The sequence below is a fragment of the Pyrus communis genome, chromosome 8 (assembly GCF_963583255.1).
Source record: "Pyrus communis chromosome 8, drPyrComm1.1, whole genome shotgun sequence".
In the NCBI taxonomy this organism is placed as follows: Eukaryota; Viridiplantae; Streptophyta; class Magnoliopsida; order Rosales; family Rosaceae; genus Pyrus; species Pyrus communis.
Window position 1 is genome coordinate 14,600,385 of NC_084810.1, and position 19,612 is coordinate 14,619,996.

Genomic DNA, 19,612 nt, shown 5'->3' on the forward strand with positions numbered 1-19,612 from the left:
ATATAATAAGATTTTTGAAGTGCCAATAGTATTAGTACTCAGAATAAAAGTAATAGTAAAAATAAATATTCAATGACTAAACTAGTAATTCTCATTTCCAGCACACAGACCCCTGCGCACCAGCAGCAAACCGTTCCCAGCCATCAACCACACCAGCCGCAGCCTCGTACACTGCACAAGCTACCACCTTTCTCACCCACTACACCGGTTGCTCCTCGTTGTCGACACTGAAGAGCCACCGATTCTCAGGTATCTGAGATAACTATTTTCTATTTTAATTTATATATAATCGTTTTTATCGGATTTGATTGTGTTCAGTATTTTCCTCATGAGTGTTGTCGAGCAATTATGTTTTTGTTCATCTTAATTAGACCTTGGTTTCAATTTTTTGAGAATCAGAATGGTAAAACCTGGCAGCTCAATGGGAATGCCAAGCAAAATAAAGTTGGAAGAACCCGAATCTTCGTCTTCTTCCGAAGATGTAAGTGATCGAAGGAAACTTAATTTGTTATTGTGGTTAGTTTAGTTTGAAGAACAATCGATTTTTTCAATTCAATTTGCGTATTTTTAATTTGTTATAGGTGGAGGAAATGGAGCAGGCGCTTGCAGATGTGACATTCGGGGAACTGCAGAAGGTGCGCTCGAACGGGTCACATGTAGTGCACCTTAAGCCTAAAGAAGAGAAGAAGGGTGGTCGGGCGAACAAGAACCGGTAGTCTGAGCATACATTGGATTATTTTGTTGGGTTCATACGTTTAAAGAGACTTTAAGAAAAGATTTAGACTACTTGGATCTAACAGAACACATAGCACAAAACCGAGTGCAGTGGCGTTTTAGGATTCATATAGCTGACCTCACTTAGTGGGATAAGGCTTTGTTGTTGTTTGTTGTTGTTGTTCATATGTTTTGTAGTTGATCAGATGAATATGTTTGTGTTTGTGTGTTTGTGAAGGCCGATGGAGGTTACTTGCACGAAGCCTGTCCCTAGATTTCGAGAGGTCGTTCAAGGTTCAAAAAAGGTGAGATTTTTGTATGGTGTTTTTTATGATTTGTACTATGAAGTTCATTCTTCTGTTTTCTAATGGGTTGCAGAAGCTTTCATTAGAAAACAATGGTAATTACAAATATTTTACCATGAGGAAAATTAACTTTAACTATAGTAAGTCAGTTGCTATGTTTTTGCCCTGAACTATTTGTAATCAAAATCTGGTATGATTTTAAGCACGACGTATTGGAATTAGGTGGTTTAGTATATCATGTGGTTTTTCTTTTTAGGATTACTTATCCTGCAAGATTTGATTTGTCAAAGTTATGATAAAGCTGAAAATAGATGATCAAAGTTGTGAATCACATCTGTAGTTAATCAATTTATTGATAAGCAATCAATATACCTCAGTTGAAATTATTTCTTGCTATGTTCAGGTGGTACGCGACCCACGTTTTGAATCTTTATGTGGAGAACTTGATGTTGATCGGTATGCTCTCTCTCTCTCTGAAAACTTTCACTGGAGTTTTACGTTTATTGGTTTTTTCTTGAAGCAGGTTAGTGAATAACATGTAATCCACAGATGGTAAATGTGTGACGGAAAATGACTTTTGAAATTTTAAATGGACAGGGTTATGTTTTTTTTTTTTTTTTTTTTTTTGGGGGGGGGGGGGGGGTTGGAGTGGTAGGGTATTGGATGGCAGAAGGTTTTTGACATCACTTTGGGTTTTGTTGGATGGCAGAAGGTTTTTGACATCACTTTGGGTTTTGTTTAATGTCCAAGTTTCTGAAAATTCCTTTTTTTGTTGCTGTTATTTTGTAGATTGGAAAGATGTTCTGATCTTGATCTTATAGTTGTTGTATGATAGATAAACTTTCCTATGTTGGCTTTTTCTTGTTTATTGTTTCATGGGTAGTGGTCAACGTGTCTTGAACTTGCAACTCTTTAGCCTTCAGCAAATTTTGCTTTTGCAAAATGAAAAAGAAAGAGGGAATGACATGTATTCAACAGATTTAGGAAGAAATATCGCTTTTTATTTGAGGAGGAGCTTCCTGCCAAAAAAGACGTAAGTTTCTTAAATAAGTCATATAAATCCAGTATCAACTATACGTACCGTTTCTCTCTCTTTGTTTTGGTTTGAATATGACAGGAACTACAGAAGCAAATTAAGAAATCTAAGGACCCAGAAACCATTGAAGAACTAAAGAAACATATCTTTTTGATTGTTAGTGCTTGCCTTTATATAAATATATTCGACAGATACCCTCATTTGTCCACCATGCTATATTGTCCTTTTAACTATAAATTTGCTTGGATGAAACTGGTTCTGTAACTATTCATTTATCTTTGTTTTCATGTCTTTGTAGGATAAACAGCTAAATTCTGAGTCAGCTAAGTGTACTGAAGCTGCAATACTGTCTGAGCACAAGAAAAAAGAGAGAAAAGCAGCAAAGGAAGGGAAGCAACCCTTTTTTCTTAAGAAATGTAATGCCCTTTCTTGCTGCCTCTCTACCTCTGTGCGCATGTTCATCTGTCTCCGGTTCAAAATACTTCTAGTCAGTACATACGAGATGCAAGGAAATGAAAATTTTTTGTTTGAAATTTTCTATCACAATTCTAAGGAGCAGCTATAGTAACCGGTATTAGCGGTTCCAGTGCTGGACGTTTCCTTGGTCATGGTTGAGAATCTTGAGATGTTCATTCTTGTAATGTTACATGGGTGGCAATTCATAGTAGTGGATTGTTGGTGGTATGGAAACTACATGAAGCTTTCTTACAATAATTGTTACATGGGTGGCAATTCAATAAGGTAATGCTGTATTTTATTTGCTTATGAGCAAGCATCATAAGAAAACTTCAATTATTTACCAGACAACCAAATATCTAGGTTAACAACGCGACCCAAATAACATTACAAGATTGAACACTTCAAAACTCTCAACCACAATCAGTGCAGTGTTTTGCATGGCCATCAACCAACAACTTGTATTGTTGCTAACTGGAATTGTGATAAATCGTGTGTTCTATATACTGTTGCTTGGCATAAATAGGAGTATAGTAAATTGAATTAAATTACAATTGACGTTTCATTCTTTAATTATTGGAAGCTGAGTTCCGAAAGAAACGACTTGTGGAGAAGTATAAACAACTCAAGGTAACATATTTTCCTTTTGTCATGATGTTGAACAATACCTTTGTGATATTAGTAGTTAGTCATGATGGCTTTGGCTTTGGCTTTGGCAACTAATGTCATCCATTTGCATGATCAGGCGTCTGGCAAGCTCAAACCCTTCATTGAAAAAAGGCGCCGGAAGAATGCAGCAAAGGACCACAGATACATGCCATACCGCAGGCCTGACGCTACCGAGCAGCAAATTTAAAGGTTTATTTTGGTTTGATAGGAGCAGAGTAAATTTGATTTTATCTTACTAGCTAAAGTGAAAACCAGTGTGACTCTGGGTAGGACGGACAATTATATTCAGTGCTTGTTTATAATGCAGTGGAGAAAGCTTTGAGTATACCTGAGGCCTCTTCATGCATTGTAGATTTGTTATTTGCAAGGAATCCTGCAAACTACCCTATCATGGCAATGTGTCCTCCATCCTCATTTTTAGAGGTTGATGCAGCATTCCCATGACCCTTGGTTTGCAAATTTGCAGCAAATCCGTTTATGGGAGCCACAGGACTTGCAGTGAAGTCCATGGATCCAAGAGAGACCCCGGAGGTGAATTTTGCTGCATGTTAACTCTTGAAGTGTTTTGAGGGAATCATCTTCCCTTCTTTGGTGAATTTAGGCTTCAACTCGGGATGAAGAATGCAGCACTTTTCCTTCACATGACCAACACAATCACAGTAGGTACATTTAAGATGAGTATTCTTAACCTTGTATACCTTTTGGTTTACAGCATAGGCTCGAGCTTCAGTTGGCCTTGAACTAATCTAACCATTCATAGCTTTCTTTCTAGCTTCTTCATGTTAGACAGTAGCACACACACTCTTGAAGGTTGGTAATTCTTGGCTCATAAGTATTGGCTTCTGTGATCCTCATACTCAGAACTTAAGCTTCCCAAAAGTTCGTATATCTTGTCTTCCTCACCTCTTTTTAGTAGGATACTTGCATCTGTGGTGTGTGGAAAACACATATCCAGTTCATTCCACATGGTTTTAAGGCTACCAAGATGTTGCACAAAGGATTTCCTTTCTTGTTGAACGCTTGCAATGTCTTTCTTTAGTTGAAACACTCTTGCATAGTTGTTTTGGTTTCCATACATGTCCTTCACTAAGTTCCACAAATCTCATGAGAACTCCGAGTAACTGAAACTTTATGCGACATGCTTCTTCATAGTATTGAGAAATAAGGACATGATGAGCTAATCCTTGCATAGCTAAGCCTCATAAGTTGGTGAGGTGATTTCAGGAGCTTCGATGCTTCCATTTACAATGCCAAGCTTTCCTTTCCCTCCTAGGGCAAGTAAAATTACACAAGACCACGGTAGGTAGTCATACTCATTCAACAAGGCTGAACACAAACGTTGATTTGTGTTAACCTCAATGTCTAAGAAATTTGAAGGAGAGGTAAGCGAGATGTCACCCTCAATATTTACTGAATCTTCTTCAACCATGGCTTAAGGTTGAAGGAAAGATGCAGTGGAAAGAAAAATGGCCAGAGGCAAGTTACAAAACCTACTCTGATACCATGTTGATATTTAAGTTTGCTTGAATTGTATGTTTCATACATGAAGAATGAATGTACAAGGCAGAATATAAAGAGAAGGAAAAAAAGGGAACCGGTTCCAAGCAACCTTTCCCTAAATCACTCTAACAACTAGGTAAACCCTAAAGCTATCAACATCCTATCAACATCCTTAAATCAAGGGATTACATCAAATAACTAAAAGACCATATCAACAAGTCAACTAATTCTTAATTTGAGGGAGCCATTACGGGGACCATACTTATGATCACCGACAAAGGGAGCATGAGGTTGATTAAGGGGTGTGGTTGAATTTGGAAAGGACTGCCTACATATCTCCAAGAAGGATAATCAAATCATGGTGTAGTTCTGAGGAACAATGGTGTAATCCATCCTTAACGAATAGTCTATGGCAAGGTGTCGAAAGATGAGTTCTTTATGGATGTGTCTACGCATAGACCGTGGCGTAAGGGCCTATGTTAGGCATAGAGAGAATATGTGTGTAAAAGTCTGAGAGAGAGTAATTGGGTGATCCTACAAGATAGATGGATGGAGAGATATGGTTGTATGATTGATGATATTGCTAGAGAGTTGTATGTCTATGGTGGTCTTATCGAGAATAAAGTGGTCGTCCCCCAATAAATACCCAGTCTAGGTATTTATAGGGATCTTAAGAGTGAAGAGTCATTGTAGGGAAAGTAATATTCATCAAATCGGGAGACTACCTAGGAAGAAATCTAGGATAAGATACCCAATCTTTCTAGAATTTTAATTGTGTTACATAATCCCTAAGACATTCTAATTTGACTTTAATTAGGGCTTCCTTACTTGGGAGACAAGTAATATGTTTAATGAACTTAGGCCTAGTTTATCTGAATAAAGTTGTTTGACTTCACTTGGTATTCTAACTTCGTTTGACTAGGGCTACTCCGAATCTGACAAGGGTTACTCAGAATCTGACTAGCGCTACTCAGAATCTGACTAAGGTTGTTGAAATCTAACTAAGGCTACTCACATCTGACTACGGCTAGTCCTCTCTAACTATAAAAGTAACATGTTCCGATCCACATCAAGCCTCTCAGCTTATTCACCTAAATATTGCATAATATAGGCATTGCGGTATTTCTTGCCACCTAAGACACCATATGTCTTAGGTCCAGAAAATCATGTCCCATAATTACCCCTAACTATGCTTCTGAGAATGCACTCTACTTCGAAGATAGATGGTTACCAACAGACCATGATTGGATTATCTCAAAATAACTTTTTCGAAATAGCATTTGAACTGCTTACGTGATTCACAACTAACCAAATTCGGCCAATCCTAATTGCTTGTGTCTTCAAAAGTTTGATCTTCTTAGGATATAAGTCTCGTTCTAGTCTAGAAGGCCACAAGTTCCTTTTGAGGATGAACAGTTATCCAACAACCATGCCTTTCGGAGTAAACTGAATACGTACCATTTAGTTTTCTTTCTTCGTGAGGTGATCCAATGCTTATAGAGTATGTAATGATGAAACTTAGTGTTTGTTAAGTGTGTGCGTGAAAAACAAGAAATTACCTTTGATTATCTTCATTGATGTTTAAACGTCAAATTGGTTGATCCCAAAAGGAGTGGGTCCGTGTTCAGCTACAATATACTGCTAAGCTTATTTTACTCAAATCATTAAGCATGTTAGACTAAAACACTTGAAAATTTTCATCCTAAGCTTCCTAATCCGTCAATTTTTCCGAAGTAAGCTAACTTCGAAATAAGGAGTACCAAGACGAAACACAAGTAAGCTTGTAAGCCTAGGGCAGAGCTCAAAAGCTCCCCTTGATGACGTTGATTCGGAAAAACGCCACCTCGAGTACCTGGTATTAAATATTAGGATTAATCTTAGTTTACTACTCTGAAATTTCTTGGTTTTCAATATTTGGTACCTAAAGTCATAAATTTGGGACACTTTCATACATCTGATAAAGTTGCTGTTAAATCAACTGTTAACTGGTGACGTGACACCCACGTGGACAATGACTGGATGCCACGTGGATATTAAGAAATAAAAAAAAAAAGAAAATTAAAAAATTCTAAAAAAAATAAATAATTAAAAAATCTGGGATTATCTATCCCGCCCCTCACGCACCCCAACCTTCCCTTTCCCTGATACCAGTTTTTATCGATAATAGCCAAAATTTAACACCAAATTTCACAAATGTCACATTTTATAAAATCATTAAAAAATAACAAAAAATTCACTTAAATAGACTTAAATACCCTCAAAATTAAAACCAAATAAACATAAACTAAATTCAATGAATTAAACCCTCAAAATTAAAACCAAATAAACATAAACCAAAGAATTTTAATTCAGTTTGCATGATTCTTTAGGCTGTTTGGCAGGAGAGAAATTCAAGAGTGTGGAAAGGCAGGATCATTCACCCACTTGATGTTGTTCAGCGAGCTACTGCATGGTTACAGGAATTTATGGTAGCTGTCTCTCACTCGTTGTCACCGCATCAACTATTGCAGCATCGGTAGAAGACTCTTAGAAAGGGGTGGGGTTAAGGTGAACGTGGATGGAGCTACAAAGTTAGAGAATAGTCTAGGAGGAGTGGGTGTAATTATTAGGGATTGGCAAGGTGCTTTTGTTGCTGCTGGTGCATGGAACGAAGTAGGAATTAGGTATGTTGCCCAGATTGAAATGTTGGCGGCACTTAAAGGTATTTGGTGAGGAGAATGTTTTCTTTTGTTGAATTAGAGAGTGATTCATCTCAAACAATCAACTTACTCAACCAGTTCTTTGTGGAACTCATGGCATTAGGTTTGACTATAGAGAATATTTTACTGGCTCCAGCGTCCTTACCTTCAAAATCCTTCTCTGGCGGCCTCGCACATTGAACAACAATGCTAATAAGATCTATTCAAGTGTTGGGTTTTGGATTTTGAGGGTATTTAAGTCTATTCATGTGAATTTTCTACTATATTTGAAAGTATTTTTTTTTAAAGTGACATTTATGAAATTAAGTGTTAAATTTTGGTTATTAATGATAAATACTCCCTAATACCCACCACCCCCCCCCCCCCCCCCCCCCCCCCCGGGCACCCACCAAGCTTATTCCCTATCCCCATAACCCAGCCCCCTTCCCCAAAATTCCCTCCCTCTCACCCACCCAACCCTCCCTCCCACCTACTCAACCCCCCTTCCCTTCTCTCCCTATAGCCGCCGCTCAGAATGCGAACCTAGATCAGGAAACCTTATCAACTACAAGCTCTTATTTGAGCAACCACTTGTGCCGTAGGTCTCTACGGAGAAGATGATTGTGTTTCTTGGTCTGGATGAGACCTTGGTGCACACATAGGCCAACCCGCAGTTGGAGAAATTCGATTTCATAGTGCGGTCGACGATCGACGAAACTGAGATGAATTTTTATGTTTGTAAGCTTCCCGAAGTGGACGAGTTGTTGGGGAAGTTAGGGATGAAGGGTGGGCGGAATGGCGGAATGGGTATCAGGGAAGGGGAAGGTAGGGTGGGTGAGGGGCGGGATAGATAGGCCCAAATTCTTTCTTTCTTTCTTTTTTTCTTTATATATATATATATATATATATATATATATATATAAATTTTCATTTTCTTTAATTTCTTAATATCCATGTGGCGTCCTATTATTGTCCACGTAGGTGCCACATCACCAATTAATAACTGATTTAACAACAACCATAACAGATGTATGAAAGTATCCCAAAATTATGACTTTAGGTGCCACTATGGGATGAAAAAAAACTTCATGTACCAAATTCTAAAAACCAAGAAACTTCAAAGTAGTAAACTAAAATTAACCCTAAATATTAAACCTATGGAAAACTTTTTGCCCCAAACTCACCGTAGCTGATTGACCGGATTAAGCAGGGTAATATATAGTTTATGAATCTCTTGTTCTCGAAAAAATTTGAGTGTTCTGATTATTCTTGGTATGATTGTGGTCATAGAAGCATGCACAACTTTGACAAATAACAAACGTTAATTTAGACTTCGTTGCATCCAAAATATAATTTATCCACAATTTTTCTTGACAAAAATAGTGGAGGGGAATTAAGGTTAAATGGTATTAGTGCAGTAATCTCTGTGCCCTTGAAAGGATTTTTCATGAAAGGATGATTATCCTTCTTTATCCTACGTAGCCATAGCCCATTAGCCATGTATACAAACAGGAAAGAAAACAAAGCTTGTGTTCTTTCTCGTTAAGGCTAAACTGTCTCCTCCCTAGTGCTTCATAGGTTTGCTTCACAAACGTGACCTAAGATACAATTATAGTATTGTTCTTAACATGTTAATGGTAAGGGCGAGGGTCATGAGCTAAACATAAAATCTAGCCCTCCAAACCTGTAAACAAAAAAGTTCCTACAAACAAATAAAACAAGAACACGTGTACAAAACAATTTAGGGTTTCAATATCTGTGGTTTATTCCTTACAAAAATATCCCTCTCATTCAATCTCCAATCTTGAGATTTGATCCAAGGGTGGGCAAGCACTTGATTTTGAACCAGAACGAGATTTCTTCAAGGGCTGTCGAGATTTGATATTGAACGAAATGGGACCATGAGGGGTTTCACATGGTTGGTGGTCTTCAGCTTTAGTGTGGATGAACCGGCACGTGTATTTCTTGTGCTTATTGATTCTCCACGAGCTTGGTGAAGAACACGATGATTGCTTTGCCCAAAGAGCTTTCTGGTTTGCTTCCTTTCTCTAACCTCCGTCTATTAAAAACGAGCCTAGTATTTATAGGCAAAGGATTTAATATTAGTTTAGAATCCCAAATCTAAATCCCTGACTTTTTAGAATGATTTTCTAATTTGATTTAATTTCAACTAATTATTTAATTTAGATCTTAATTGGATCAGAATTTTTTATTTAGGAAATTAAACCCTAATTGATATAATTTGATCAAATTAGCATTATTTTGCCCCCTTTTGTACTTGATTTAATTTATATGACGGAGGTCTCAGATGTCAACATGTGTCATTCTTGATTGCTTGTTTTGTCATGTGCCACATGTATTTTGTGGGACCCATGAATTGGCCTAGTTAGTTTCGACTAGTCAAGTGGTTAAACTTTGGATTATTGATCACTGAAATTTTGATGTCCAGAAAATTGATGAGCCGATATTTTACTATATATTTTATCCTAATCTTAGTATTAATTTATTGATTATTTTGGTGAGATTTTGATACTTTAAATTATAGTTCTAATGTAGGACATTCGACTTCCTCTAGAGCATAAAGTAATCAAACAGATGAATTTTGGAGTGATTCCAACTGGAGGATGTTCGTGAGTCTTTCAAGACGATTATATCAAAGTTTCATATTTTTCTACCAAGCCGTTTGGCTGTGGCAATGAAATAAAGTCCCAGCACGCAGCTTTCCCAGATTGACGTTTTTGGACGTTTCGGGTATTTTGGAGGTCAAGATGACAGATTTTGAGGAAGATTCCTTCTGAGGATTTGTAAGGGACATCTTCAACTTTTAAAGAGACCCTTTGGGACCAAATCAGAGTTGATTTGGTCGATCAAAAAGGCTAATTTTCTGAGAAGTCTAAATTTTAGTTCACATAGGAAACCTTTCATTTTCTGTTTTATTATTTCATTATGTTTCCTAGTTTTATTCTAAGACTTTTTAGGGTTTTATTTTGGTAGTTGTATAAATAAAGATATTTAGCCATTAGGGTTTTAGAGGAGAAGGAGAGAATGAGAGGAGAAGTACACTTGAAGTTTATTTTCTAGGTGTTTTCTATCCTTGTTATCAATAATATTTTGTTTTATGATTGTTCATAGCTAGTTTCTTTTGCTAGGGCAAAGCCTTGAGCCTTAACAAGAATATGTAGTTTCTTTTCAATTTACTTATGATATTATGCATGCATGTTTTGAATTATGAATCACCGTTTTAAACTATCTAATAGTCTTAGTGATTCGCGACCATTAGGATATTTAGAAAAGTAATTTAACGCAATTTTGGTCGGAAGGTTCGCTGAAATTTGCGTTGGCTTCTTGTGGTTAAAAATTGTAATTTCACTTAGGATGAACACCACGTCTTAAGGGTTGCATGGTTTTTCAAAAGGTTTTCATAAAACTTAATGAGTCTTTCATATTCATATTTGATCCAAACGTCCGGACGAGTTGCATGTTAGATATACGTTCTATGTTCAAGTAGAATATATATTAGGAAAACCTAACCTTCAAAATATGCATGGATAATTCATAAATAGTTGGAAGAACTACGTAGGATTGTTAAGTTGACGGCGGAACCCTAGTGCTTTTAAAAATAGTGTTTCTTTAAATTGATTTTTAGTTGATTTATTTAATTGTTTTTATTTTAAATTCTTTTTTATTATTTTAAATTCTAAAATCAACATTTTCTAAACTTTGTTTTAAATATATAATTAAGAGTTAGTTTTAAATACAAATTATTCATTCAATCCATGTGGAAAACGACATTGTTTGAGCTGCTATACTACGACAACCTTGTACTATTGTAAGTATTTTTAAATATTTTTATTCCTATTTTTGCAGGTAGTAAAATTTTCTTATAAAAAACCAACACTATTTATGAAATATAGCCTTCCAAATTTCTTGTTGTTCTATTAGTATGAGAGGCTAATGGCCAAAAGGTGTTAGGTAGCTAATTTTCATTCGCCATCAGTTTCTTCCTAAACTGACCAATTGAGGGGCTCTGGGCAAGAGCTGGAGAGAAATTGACCCCTTGAAGACCCATGGGCTAGGCTAGTTAATTTAAACAAGGTAAGATATATATGTCCCATTCGAAATTGGTTTTCAGTCATTTGGGGTTAAATATTGCATGTATTAGATATGCTCATTTACCATTTAATTTAAAAACCGGATTTCTTCTCTCATATAGATATATAATTGCTTGCTTCCCTATAGAGATAAATAATTTGACCTTTCTTTTACATAATTGATACTTCCCTGTTAAATAGTCGAGGCTCAAAACTAAAATGTGTATAAACATTATCAAAGAGAATACACATGAATTACTAGATTCTTAAATATAATCAATTTAGAAACATCAACTGTGGAACAAAATGGCAGAATTATTAATTTATTTCTTTTGTTACATTCTAGTGTGATTTGTTCTTAGTAGAACTCACCCATTTTCACAATAAAATAATGCTAATTGAACTTAAGAAATAATGTGCTTATTTATCTTGAAGAAATTTTTGTAGCCATTACTTGGTACAAAGATCTTTCAAGTTTGAAAATATATATAAATATGCAACTGTGCTCATTTATCTACTAATGTTTTATGTATACGTACCCCATAGTTGCAAATTAATCAATAATTTGATAAGAGTACTATACAACCCACAACAGCAGCCATGCATATATGATTTTTCGCTAGTTTTTCCCAGATTTCTTCTTGTCTCTTGCTAGAGCACTCTGAACATTTGATGGATTTGGGCCTCCGCCTCTTGTGCCAGGATAAATGACTGTTGCTGCATCTAATTTCTTACCTTTTGATGGATTTGCTGCATCTAATTTCTTACCTTTTGATGGATTTGGGCCTCCGCCTCTTGTGCCAGGATAAAGGACTGTTGCTGCATCTAATTTCTTACCAGAAGACATAGTTGCTAATGATCAACTTAATTAAACTTGTACACAGAAGGTATAAAAACGTACACAATTGTGGCTTTTTCATTAAATGTTGGAAATATTTATAGACATACGGTTCCGTATCTAGCAGTTTGGTTTCCACAGAACTACCAAGAAATTAGAGTAACCTAACTGCGTAAGTAAACACAATTTATTTGTTTAATTTAAACCCCTTATTTTTTCATATATATCCCGAATGCCGGTCGAGTTGTCTGATGAGCTGAGAAGCGTTGGGGGTTTGAAAAAAAATCTTTGACGGCTGATCGCATGCATACCTGTGATTGCTTGGAGCATTTGTCTTCGTGAATAACACACACACATTCCTCGAAAAGGAAATCAAATTTCTGACTAGGCCAACTTTGTTACGTACATTAAGATAATATAATGTGGAGGTTTAAATTGTATGGGGAATATCTGTTAATATTTTCTCTCCGTTCTTATCTTCTGATGTTTCTCTGTGATGTATTGAAATTTCCTTTTCGGTAATATATTGACTTTCAAGCCATCTGAGAAAATGAACAGAAAAGCTTGCACATGTGCAAAAGTAAGCATTAATAGATCGAAATAATTATAATAGTGTAATAATTATGTATTAGATTTTATATAATATTACACAACAAATGTTCAAGGCCATCCATGCGGAAAACACACGCGGTTTAACGAATGTTTGAAGTGGCGTGTAGTCTAATCTTTATATGTTGAATGTAAAATAACAAAGACTTTGAAATGTGAAAATAAGTGTGTCGTGAAATAACAGAGAATTATCATAAGATGGAAAAAAATCGTGGAGGGAGTTGATGCGTGAAGTTTCGCCAGGGTTTCATTTGGAACTATTGGGACCTATATATAACCAAGTTTTCAAATTATTAAAAAAAAAAAAAACAGACTGCTTGAATTCAAATACTGTGTAGTAAAGAGCCATTTGCAGCAATCTTGTTTTTAAATTTGAAGTAAAAAGGAGTAGAAAGCTATTAATTTTAGTAGCTTCCTAAAACATTTCTACTCCAACCATACCATCTAGTTTAGGGAGTCATAGAAATGAACCAATAGAAATAGAGTTTTTATTTAAAAATTTATTTAGAAAATAGTAATTAAAACTAAGAGCCCTTAAGAGCTCATCTTTTCTTCTTTTGAAAAATTATTGGGTGAATTCAATACATAATGTCGACCGTGTATCATTCCACTCAAAATTCCCCACATAACCTTTAAAAAATACAACTGAATTAAACTCTATTCACATCCTAAAAAGTAAGGATTAATGTCAAAATGGTTCAGATGTTACTGTCATTTGGTCAATTAGTACCCTTCTGTAGAAAAAATATTTTTCAAATTAAAATACAACCTCCCATCTGCCTTGTCCTTGACCCAAACGACAACCCTAGCCACACAAGCAGGCAACTCGACGAATGCATCTCTTGATCCACCTCAACCCTACTTCTCACCGCATGAGTTCCATCATTGTAGTCCCAAGAAAATAAACCACAACCACCTCACATTTGACTATGTAATCGAAAAACTGACCGCAATTGAGAGAGCCATATACTACCCTTTTCTCTTCAGTTTATTATTTACATCATAGAAAATATATGTGCTATGTTTGGATGAGGGTTTTCCAAGTTCTAAGGGATTAAAGTCAAACTATGAAGGAATGGACAATAAAATATAACATACAGGTGATTAGAAAAGTTCTCCATGAGCATTATAAAGACATGTCAAAGGGATTTTTGCAAAACTCTACTTGGCTGGTGTCATCTACAAAATCCTCCCGCATATTTGTGAGTAATGCTCATGGTGAGCTTTTATAATCCCCTCTATGTTACATTTTGTAGTATATTCCTTCATAGTTTGATCTAAACCCTTAGAAACTTGGAAAAGCCTCATCCAAACATATACATGGGGTTAATTTGACAGTAAATTAACGTGGGGTATCAAATGCACACAATAATTCTCCTTTCTCACTCTTTAGATTTAGGAGTTCCTAACGATTTGGCTATCTTAAGAGTATGATAGGGAGTGCGATTGAAGATAAAAAATTTCTAATCTTCCCTGAATTTTAATTCGAATCTCATTAAAGAGCTTATTTAAAGAGCTCATCTAATTTCTCTTTGATAATGTTTTTATGTCACATTACTAACCTCCCCTTTGTCTAAAACCCTAAATCCAAAATGAAAAAAAATCTTGACGGACCTTCTAAAATCCTAAAGCCTCAAAGTCTATCCTAAACTCCTTTATATGATTCTTTGAAAAATAAGTTTGAGGACAAGATGGTAACCTTCCATATAGTTTATTTAGTAATAGCCCCACGTTGCAATAAAATTTGTAGCCTACCCAAAATAATTGGTTGGGGTTGGTAATTTTTCTTAAAACGTATGTCTAACTTCATATTCAATTTGAGTTTATAGCTTAAAATGAAATAAGGTCATGTTGGTCAATCTAGTAGACACCATATTGACGGATATGCGGGCATGACAAACAGATGACGTAGGATGCAAACCAACACTCTAAAGGAAAAAAAATTCAATTCTGACAACTAGATAACCCATTGCACATGAGAGATTCTACACACAAAACTACCAACACAACTACTAATTAAGAAAAATGGTGAAAAACAATCATGCTATTCCCATTTTTGGTGTGGATTCAATCCTCGCCAATTTTCTCACTCCTAACACTAATTATTTACCCTACTAATTAACAGTGTCTCTCTACCAAAAAAAAAAAATCATGATTGAAAATGCTCTAAGCAACGTCAACTGTAGAACAAAATCAGATAATATATTAATGCATTTCTTTGTTACATCCTAGTGGGATTTGTTCTTGGTAGCACCCACCCATTTTTACAATAAAATAACTGTATCTAAACTTAAGAAATTATATTGTTCATGTTCTATTCTTGAAAGGAAATATTGTATCAATTATTTGGTACAAAGATCTTTCAATTTTGTAAATATAAATATGCAACTATGCTTATTTATGTACAACTACATAACTCTAACGTTATACTCACCACATATTTGTACCATCATTTGTATCATCTATATAATAGAGGTATGGCCCACCAATACATATGGGTCTTATCTCTATTAGATGTATAACCCTTTTTTTTTTCTTTCCAAATTTCTTCTTGTCCCTTCCTAAAGTATTTTAAGCATTTAGTGGATACGAGCCTCCGTCACTCTGAGAAGATGATTGGGACGACAAACCATGTCTCGTGCCAAGATAAATGATTGTTGCTGCATCGAATTTCGTACTAGAAGGCATGAATGCTAATTAGCTTAATTAATCTTGTGCACAAATTAAAGGTATAAGAGGAGGTCAAGTTGTGGCTTTTCCATGAAATAATGTTGGATATTTGGGAGGGGAGGGCGTTAGGGTTAGGCCAAAGAATTACCAAGAAATTAGTAACCTAAGCATAAGTATTTTATTTGTTTAATTTTAAATCTTTTTCTATATTTCCAGCTGCATGCCGAGTGGTCGGATGAGCTGAGAAGAATATGGTCCTTAGGCCGCGTGTAACGCAGTTAAGAATAAAACTTTGACGGTAATTTGATTGCGTGCATGCACGCAAGTCATTGCTTGGGGGATTTCTCCCCTTGTATCACAGACACATATTCCTATAAAATGAGAACAAGTTTTTTACTAGCACGCAAGTCATTGCTTGGGGGATTTCTCCCCTTGTATCACAGACACATATTCCTATAAAATGAGAACAAGTTTTTTACTAGGATCTTTGTTATATTAATTATGTTAATACGTGGATATTTACATTATATGGGAAATTTCTGTTAAAATCTTTTCTCTCCATTGTTAATTTATGATGTTTCTCTGTTTTTGCGTGTGTGTCTATATATATTGACTTTCAACCATCTAAGAAAATGAAGAGAAACACATTATGGGATTCATATTTCACAACAAATGTTCAAGGCCTGCAAAAATTTAATCTTCCTCGAAACACGGTGTAACGAATGTTGGAACATCCACACCGATGCATATCTTAAGAGGTAGCGTGTAGTTTAATCTTTATAGGTATGGAATTTAAAATAAGAAAGATTTTCATAAAGAACCATATAATCCAAATTTTCATATTATTAAAAAAAATTAGAAGGAAATTAATTTTTCATTTGATATATGTTTGTAATTCTTTTTCATAAATGATGATATTCCAAGCGGCTTTAATTTTCACTTCTCACGGAACTGACACACCAGTTTAACTGTTGTAATCTTCTACTTAAATTTTTTTTTATAAAAACACAAACATGGCGAAGAATAAATTGGTTGTCAACTCGTTATTTTTGGGATTCAAATATAAGACCTTTGATTTACGAGTAAAAATGAATAACATTAAATTGTAGTATTATGTACTTTCAAAACTCAAAGTAGCTACTTAATTCAAATTCCAAAACTTGATTATTCTCACTTTCTTTGTATTTTCTAGGAACATTGACTTTGGATTAATGTAATTTGAATACCATCATGGCCGTAAATTGATGTTATCTTGAAAATTAAACAATCACTTGTGATAATAGTTTTCGTGTAGTGCTACATGAGCACTCCAACTAAAACTGCTACTTTGAATTTTTGACCCCCTTTTTCATTCTAATTAAGCCCTGCGGTTTCACTCGAATGTTATCTCATTCGTGTAGTACTTAGAAAGAAGTAATGTAATAGCGGAATGTCTTAATGTCAAAACTAATAACCATAGTCATGTTGACATATGGCAGTGTGTCATTGGTTAGTTACTTAGTTTGAGTTAGTTAGAATGGAGTTGTTAGAAAAGGGTAATAGAGTCATTGTGTAATGTGATATTTAGCTAGTATAAATAGCTGATATTGTAGGGATGTTTGGCATTCTGAAAAACTTTACTTTCTCTAATCTGTGAAATACAAAATCTCTCGACTTCTTCTCTTTCTTCATTTCTGGTTACATATCTTTGTTCAATACACTTAGGGCATTATACATTCAGGGGTTAATATGGTATCATCGCCGGTGAAGGTTGACGGCCGTGTTCGATCCCTGGGGTTTCTTCCGCTACTCTGATGCAGATTCTTGGTGGGTCTTGCAAGGGTTTTCTGTCGCTGATCTGGTGAGATTGTTCATGTTTCTTTATCTGGGTTTTCTTGAATGTTGATTGCGTTCTGTACAAAAATGGCGTTTGAGATTCTGTCATGTTTCTCGTGAATTGGGGATTCTATTATGTTTTCTCCTGTATTGCTGAATTGGTGAATTGGGGATTCTGTCATGTTTTCTCCTGATTTGTTGAATGGATTCTGGTGTATGAATTGTGAAATTGTCTGTTAGTTGACGTATTGATTGCAGTACTATAATTGGTTGCTTTGTTACAAGCAAGTGTTCGTCTTTCTTGATTTCTTTAGAGTGTCATTCTCTGGAGCTAGTTTTGGTTTGATCGTATAGTTGTCTTGATCTGTGGAACTATCAATCTTTCTGTCATGGATATGTCTTCATTTAAGGTTGAAGGTGTTTTGGGAATGCTTACTATTAAGCTTAGGGATGATAATTTTGCTAAATGGGCATTTCAGTTTCAGTCGGTGCTAAGGGGGTATAAGTTGTTTGGTCATTTTGATGGTACCACTCCTTGTCCATCAAAGTTTGTTGTTGATTCAGAACTTGGGGTTACAAGAGAGGTCACAGGTGCATATACTGCATGGGAAACTGTTGATATGGCATTATTGAGTTTATTGCTTGCTACTTTAACTGATGAGGCTATGGAGTATGTGATTGGATGTCGCACTGCATATGAGGCTTGGAATAATCTTGTTGATCGATATGCCACTGTGTCTAAATCTAGAATCAATCATTTGAAAACTGAACTACACACGATTCAAAAAGGGTCTGATACAATTGATAAATATTTGTTGAGGCTCAAGCATATTAGAGAACAACTAAGTGCTGCAGGTGAGACTATTTCAGATAATGATGTTATGATTGCTGGTCTTGCTGGTTTACCAAAGGAATTTGGCGTTATTCGTACTGTTATATTGGCTAGGGAGTCCACACTCACGTTGAAGGAGTTCCGAGCATTGTTACTCGGTACTGAGAGGGAAATTGAGGGGTATATGAACATAGTTACTCAGAATATGTCTGCTTTGTATGTGCAAGGGTCCAGTTCTGGTCCAGCTACTGCTTCTAGTTCAAACACTGGGTCTCACTCGTCTGCTTCATCTTCAAATTCTCACAGTCATGCTCATATTCCAGCTGTCACTGCTGGTACTGTCACAGCAGTACCATGTGATTCTTTGGCATCTTTACCACCACATCTAAGTTCCCAGCCATATTTGTCTTCACAATCTCAATTCCAGCAGCCATATTATTTTCCACCACCTGGTGTGTTTCCAAATGAGTCATATGGGTATGGTTTTTCTGCAAATTCTAGTGGTCCACCTGTCTCTAGATCACAGTCCTCAAATGTACCCTCTGGATCATTTGGAAATAATTACAGGGGTAATAACAACTACAGGGGTGGTAACAATTACAGGCATAATAATGGTTTTAGAGGAAGAGGGAATTCCTCAGGGTACTTGGGGGGATCTAGACAATCTGGGAATCCTACTACCTGGTCAGGCATTGTTGATAATAGGACTACAGTGGTGATTGAGTGTCAGATCTGTAACAAGAGAGGTCATACTGCAGTTAACTGTTTTCAAAGGAATACCAATATGCCTCTTACAGGTGTTGCAGTTGAGTGTCAGATCTGTGGGAAGAGAGGTCACTCAGCCTTGGATTGCTATCACAGGGGAAACTATGCTTATCAAGGTCATCCTCCACCTTCATCTTTGTCTGCCATGAATGCACAGCAGTCACCTCACTCTTTTCCTCAAGATACCTGGATTGTTGATTCTGGTGCGTCCCATCATATAACCTCTGACATTAGTGCTCTTTCTCAAGTAAAACCCTTTGAGGGTTCTGAAAAAATAACAATTGGGAATGGTACTGGTCTCCCAATTAAACATATTGGATCTACTAAGCTTCAGACTCCTACTCATTCCCTGATTCTTAACAAAGTTTTACATGTGCCTACTATTGCTAGGAGTTTACTTTCTGTGAAACAGTTATGTGCAGATAATAACAGCTGGTTTATATGTGATGAGTCTGCATTCTTTGTGCAGGACAAGAGGACAAGGGAGATAGTGTACCAGGGAAAGAGTAGGCCTGATGAATTGTTCCAGATTCCAGTCGTCACAAGTGCAAAGGGTTCTCAGCATATCACCAGGTGTCCAGCAGCTTATCTGGGAAAAGCAGTGAAGAATAATGTCTGGCATCAGAGATTAGGA

The 19,612-nt window shown here is 36.0% G+C and overlaps 1 protein-coding gene across 1 annotated transcript; it reads left to right on the forward strand.

The window, feature by feature from the left end:
• Positions 1-400: 400 nt before the first annotated feature.
• LOC137743003 (rRNA biogenesis protein rrp36-like) lies at positions 401-3,044 on the forward strand. Its single transcript, XM_068482927.1, has 6 exons — positions 401-481; positions 582-693; positions 953-1,019; positions 1,998-2,052; positions 2,137-2,211; positions 2,354-3,044. The coding sequence occupies exons 1-6, from the start codon at positions 401-403 to the stop codon at positions 2,618-2,620; spliced, it is 657 nt and encodes a 218-aa protein (XP_068339028.1). The 3' UTR covers positions 2,621-3,044.
• Positions 3,045-19,612: the final 16,568 nt, after the last annotated feature.

Coding starts and splice junctions, on each gene's coding strand:
- LOC137743003 (XM_068482927.1), top strand. CDS start 401: ATGGTAAAACCTGGCAGCTCAATGGGAATGCCAAGCAAAATAAAGTTG. Junction 482..581: donor CTTCGTCTTCTTCCGAAGAT/GTAAGTGATCGA, acceptor AATTTGTTATAG/GTGGAGGAAATGGAGCAGGC. Junction 2,212..2,353: donor AGAAACATATCTTTTTGATT/GTTAGTGCTTGC, acceptor ATGTCTTTGTAG/GATAAACAGCTAAATTCTGA.